The sequence below is a fragment of the Condylura cristata genome, unplaced genomic scaffold, assembly GCF_000260355.1.
Source record: "Condylura cristata isolate star-nosed mole 26May11 unplaced genomic scaffold, ConCri1.0 scaffold00003, whole genome shotgun sequence".
Classification (NCBI taxonomy): Eukaryota; Metazoa; Chordata; class Mammalia; order Eulipotyphla; family Talpidae; genus Condylura; species Condylura cristata.
Window position 1 is genome coordinate 49,317,641 of NW_004567104.1, and position 6,225 is coordinate 49,323,865.

At 34.4% G+C, this 6,225-nt stretch overlaps 1 protein-coding gene across 2 annotated transcripts in view; it reads right to left on the reverse strand.

Annotated features, from left to right (window-relative positions):
• Nucleotides 1–594: 594 nt before the first annotated feature.
• The window catches only part of EPHA6 (EPH receptor A6), a 563,177-nt gene continuing 557,546 nt past the window's right edge, over nucleotides 595–6,225 (reverse strand). For both annotated transcript variants that reach the window (XM_004675273.2, XM_012734527.1), the window contains 2 exons: nucleotides 1,983–2,132; nucleotides 595–977 (listed from right to left, as the gene is read on the reverse strand). In XM_004675273.2, the coding sequence (XP_004675330.1) occupies nucleotides 863–977; nucleotides 1,983–2,132 (265 nt within the window). In that variant the 3' untranslated portion in view covers nucleotides 595–862. The remainder of the gene's footprint in view (nucleotides 978–1,982; nucleotides 2,133–6,225) is intronic.

The window sequence follows — 6,225 nt, forward strand, 5'->3', positions numbered from 1 at the left end:
TTTTCTCAGTATTTTGATATTTAATTTTACAACATATGAAGAACCAATGGAAGAGTCAAGAGGTCTTTTTCATGGCTCAAAATCATTAGAGCAATGCACTCACTCTTGGCCTTTCCAAGGGTAGTCTTAAGAATCTAGTAGAGAAACAGAGTACCGTTAGTGAAAAATGAGAGGGAAAGGGCCTGTAAACCATCACCTGCTATGAAATATGTTGAATACTATGAAAGTAAAAACAAAAGGACAAATCCAGCCTTCGAAGATTTAAAATCACGGAAGTGTCTCACTACCCCCGTTCTCACTATGCTGACACCTGATAAGAATTCACAATGAATGAAATCACTGGTCCTTTCTGCTAATACTCTGAAAACATTAGACATCAAAGATGCCACTACTAAAATATAAAGAAATAACCCATAGAGTTGAATATACTTGTCTAAAAAATAAGTATTTGTCAGTTTGGAAGCTACTTGGTCACAAAACATGACTATTTCTTCTTTATCAACCATCAAACTTTAAAGACATCATCAAGGAAGACACATCTGGGCAAATTCCTTTGCATTAAGTCTGTGAACACTTCCCAAATTCTGTCAGCAAGTTACACATCCATGCTGAGTTATTTACCATTGTGCAGTAATCACCTGCAGTGGGCCAGCATTTTGTTTTTAGGTTTTTCAGAAAAGGAGCCATGAAGCATGATTTTAAAATCCAAGTTGAGAACATAAATCAAAAGTGAGTGCCTGCCATCAGGACAGGAGACTGCAGTTTGAGAAGTGATGTTGGAGACTCAGAAGATAGGGTGGTAGAGAGGATGTCTTTCATCTTAGAAATGCTGAGGCACAGAACACAGGTGCTTGCAGTACTTTCATACATGAAATCCTTTCTCCTGTATGTGCATCATGTGTAAACGTAAAGTCTGTATACTGCTGACTATTCGTCTCTGGTGTCCAATCAGTATGACTCCGATTCTTCTAATGTCACTGAGGGAGACAGAGAAAGAGGAGACAGAGAGGGAAAGAGAGGAAACAAACATGTAGGTCTGGTCAGTAGATAGAGGAAATAAACATATAATAAATATGCAACATGGCAAATTTGTTTTACGAACTTGCTAAAAATTGTCTAGCAGGTAAAATGAGAATTTAAGCTGAGATAGAAATGAAATATCAAGCGTTGCTGCTTTTTTCTTCTTTCTGGCATCACTGCATACATGAAGTTCTTATAAAATTTAAGGGTACAAGGAAAATAACAATTCTAAGTATTTTGTAATGTTCAGACATTCTAGAAGCCTAAATGATTTATAATTTAGGTAATTAGATAACATTTCAGCAGTATTAGCAAGGAGCAAAAATGTAGGATAGAGATATAATGTGGTCTTCATTTGAGTTTTCATAATCACTCAATAGTCTGAGAAAATGCTATTGTGTTATGTGGAACAATATGAAATTGCCAGTACTGTTTGAAAATTATCTCATATTGTTCAACCTAGTTTTAGTATCGGATATATTTTAAGCAAAGGTTGAGCATCTTTATTGCATGCAGACAAAGGACAATTTTTGAATAGAGAAATTCCTGTGATTATAATGGAGAGACGCTCTGAAATGACACCATAATATTGTATTGTTATAACACTATATTTGATGATCATAATAGCAACTGATTATGAAGATTAGTATATGTGCGTCATAAATAATTTTCCACAGTGAAACTATGTTGATACAAATTCTATGATGTGAGCGAGAGTAATATATATCTTATAGAACATTTAAAAACAGCTATTTGAGTTGAATATATTCTTTCAAATAAGTGTAATTAAAAATGTTTGCTCAAATCCTATTTGAATGATAGTCAAAAATTATGAGGAAAAATGTGACATGCCATGGTAGCCTAAGGAAAGGTAGTTTAACCATGCTGTTCTGAACACAAATTGAATTTGTAATCTGCCAGGCAGAATGTGTAAGTATATTACTGTTCTAAGTACCACTTACTCAATACTCATTCTTGAAATCAGTTCAAATGTTGTAAATCCTGCTGCCATGAAGTTATTCTTATATTGCCCCATCTTTATAGAATCCAGCCAGTCACCGACTGTTACAAATAAAGGATATTCAGGAACTTCACCAGGAGACTCTGACATTCTATAGGGGAAAAAAAACATGAAGGCCTTTAAGAAATTATCCAACTTTCTCTTTCTGTTTACAATATTTCTGCATTTAATGTCTTCATCTTTAATTTTAAAAGTCTCTAATTTTCTATTGCGTTTAAATCAGCCACTTTCATCTGATTAGTTTCACTTGTCATTTTCTTTTGTCTTTTGTTGCTTTTCACCAATATTAGATCTTACACTTGGTTGGTCTGGAGAAAATTCACATCTTGCTAACTTCTTCCCTTTTTTCTCTTGTACAAAATTATGTTTCAAGCTTGAGAAACAGTCCCTCCTTATCCCCAAAAAGAGAATAACTAGCCAAATGCTGTTCATTTTTATCTTTTTGGACCTACCAAAAAATTCATGCATTTTATTTCATTTTTTATTTTTCACATTTGCTGTGATAGTCCTGTCTTTCTGGCATTTCATTTGGGGATATTTTTGGAGTTTTATTAATGAAGGCATTATTTGGAAAGGTTGAGGGATATGTGTATATATACACATACATATGTACATATATCTATGCAGACACAGTATTTTTACATAAGGTAAAATCATCAAGAGAATAAAAAATGAATTAACTTTAGAGATTATAGCAAAAAATAACTCAGAAATGTGGATTTATGGCCCTCCCTGGTTGTACAATGGGTTAAGATGCAATACTGCAAGCTGGCCATAGCCGCTTCAGTGCGAGTTCCATCCCCGGCTCGGGAGGTGACCCACATGGAGCAGCAGACCTCTCCTGATCCACCTGCTGCTCCCCTCAGCGGTGTACTTCAGTGATCTGCCTGTTCTTCTCCCCGCTCTGTCTCTGGTGAAGCCTCTCACTGCCCCTGCATCTCTGGCCTGTACGCCAACTCTGTATGAATAAATAAAAAAACCTTAAGAAAAATGTGGACTTAAACTATTCTGACAATACCATATTAGTCTTCTTACATGATAATTTGTGTTTAGCTATTTCATTTGTTATTGAGAATATTTGGTAGTAAAAGTGCTCTTATAATAGGAAGTGACTTACCTCAGGACAATAAATATATCATATAAAATTATTAGTTTATATTAATTAGTAAACTAGTAACACTTTTTAAAATCTTGTTGGTGTTTGCTCAATATGGACCACAGTGTAGTCTGGAGATGATATATTTTATTTATGCAAATTAGATAATGAGCAAAAGCCCTTACATTTTCCTATCATGGTGAACAGTAAAATCAGTATTGTTTAAGTAATGACACACTTTTCCATTAAGTAAATCACCAAATTATTTTTAATAGAATATAGCAATAATTTTAAGAAATAATGTAATTTTTATTTACCCTGTTTTTAATATTTTTATAAAGTTAAAGAATGAAAGAATCCAGAGTTAACTATGGAAAATTTTTTTTTTAAAGTTTTGATTTTTTTTTTAAGATTTATTTATTTGTGCATAGAGAACTGGGGTACAGGCCAGAGATGCAGAGGGTGAGAGGATTCACCAGAGACAGAGTGGGGAGCAGAACAGGCAGATCAATGAAGTACACTGCTGAGAGGAGCAGCGGGCGGGTCAGGAGAGGTCTGCCACACCATGTGGTCTCCTCTGGGGCAGGCGGGAATCGAACTCATGCAGAAGTGGTTTCAGCTTCTTAATGCAATTCTTTAACCCGCTGCGCCACCAGGGAGGGCCTAACTATGGAAAGTTTTAACATTGACATTTGGAAGTTTCCATCATATGCTTGCAACATTCACATTTGAGTTATTTTAATTTTAAATAGAAACAGGATGTCTTCTAATGGGAAACAGAACATCATATGCATGCCATATAATTCATTAAAAATATATGGTAGTGGGAGTTAGGTTCTAAGGTCAGTTCATGAGCTGGAAATTGAAAATCTCTAACAAACAAAATTAAAAAAAAATCTTTAAGTGAGCATTAAATCACCAGGGCCCATATCTTTAAGAACACAAAGGCCAGAAATGTTATGCATGGTCATTCAAGTTTGTGCCTCGTCTGACATCGGAAGACTGAAATGTGCTTCTTGGAACTATTCAGGACAGAGCTAGAATCAATTTCTTTGTTTTTTCTTTGATTACTACATTGACTTCCCTTCTAAACTGGGATCTTGTTGAAAGTTGAGAGTGGGGCGTAAAGAGACATGATGGGGGAAGCCAGGACTTTTGCTTTTTGCATAACTGGAATATGCAAAAATGAAATGCATGCATCTAGGGAGTACACTGTGGTCCACATTGAGTTGGTTTGCCCTTAATAGATTTGTGTTCTTGTTACCACCACTCAATTCTGTTATGATATTTCCTATTTTGCAGGCTGTTAACTCACATTCTTCTCTCCTTACTGTAACCTGCAATGCAACTTGATTGTGGGCTGTTTCAATTTAGTTAATATCAGAATGATTCATGATTTGACACTAAACAAATATTCATGATTTGACACTAAACAGATATGAGCCATGTCCAAAAATTGAAAAGCTATCATAGCAACTACCAATGCTCTTTGTTACTGCATTTCTTTGTTACATAGAAATACTTATATCGACAAGAATTAGCAAATAGCTAACATGCATATATAAATAGAAAATAATAAATGTCTCAGTAGCAAATTGAGTTTAGTGGGGTTTTCAGTAGCATTTATCAGTCTTCACAGTGCTAATATGCAGTGTGAATATACAAGAAGATTTAGAACAGGTTATGCATTATTTATCTAAATTATACGATCAGTTTCTATGGAACATATTTTAGAAAATACTGCTGTACTTCACTGCCCACGTTTAAATATGAAAATGTTCAGGGCCCAGACACATTTATATTTATTAACAGACAGGTGTGCAGATGTTAGAAAACAAAAAACCTATTTCAAAACAACACTGCTTTTTTAATTACTTGTTCAAGAAGCTAGCTGCAAGTGAACAAAATTTAAAAAATGTATTCAAGTGACTTTCCCTCTAAATTCCTATCCCATTTTAGATGTATAGACATAGATGACTCCTACCTTTCCCCCCTGAGATAACACTGGAATAACTCTTCAGCTTTCACAATTCCCCTATAATTGGTGAGTGAGAAAGTAATTTGCTAATTTTATATCCTTAGTATAGAAAGGTCAAAGAAGGATGTGTTGTATAATAAATGGCTTAAGTGGTCTATTTCTCTGTTGAAAAGCACACACTATTTGCTCTCAGAATGTTTCGATAGCATCACTCCCTTTCTCTCTGCTCATATTTAGTAACCCAGTTACCCTTTGGCCTTTATATGACTGCACTGGCAGTTGATTTAGTAAGACCAGAGTCCCCTCATTGTTCACAGCCACTGTGCAATAACTTTTCTTTCACCTTATCTTATAACAAAGTTGAAAGATGCTGCTATTTTCTGCCTTTGATGTCCGGGTACCATCACCATCACATGAATTCTCTGAAATATTACCTAATAAACAATAAATGACCTTTCTGATCAAGCATTTACAATGGTAAATTCAGTTTGCTATTTGCTGAACATATAGGAATTTCTCATTTTTGGTAATTAGTGGGCGATGCCCACTTGAGAAATGTCTTTGCAGCAAAACCTGCAGCTCACAGTGAAAAAAAAAAAAGTGCATATTGTAGAATATAAGTTCAAAGGTCTATTACTTTCCTCGGTAAAATCAGGAAGGGTAGAGTTAGCAAATTCTGTGTATAAATTATGGCTAATTTAGATTACAGAAAAGACCTGAGTATAGGTAAATAGGTAAAATAGGTAAAGATACAATAAGGTGCAATAAATATATACTCCCAATGCATTTAAATGCCTAAGAATGAACAGCACTGATAGAGCCAAGAATTTTTTATCCTATTGAGCATTTTGAATTCATAGTAATACTTGTCTTTTAATTTAGAAAACCATTAAGTTATGGCATTTACACTGCCATTAAAAGGCACATTTTTAATCCTCATAAGTTTCTATGTTTTGTTTATTGTGCAAATAGAAAATAGATCTATTAAAAATAGTACAAGACTATGTTTTGAGAAACAAGTAAGATCTTTTTTAACATGAATCTGTTGCATGCTTATAGGCACCATTCTACCCTTACTACTTTAGCATGACTTGTTTTCTTTTTTTTTTT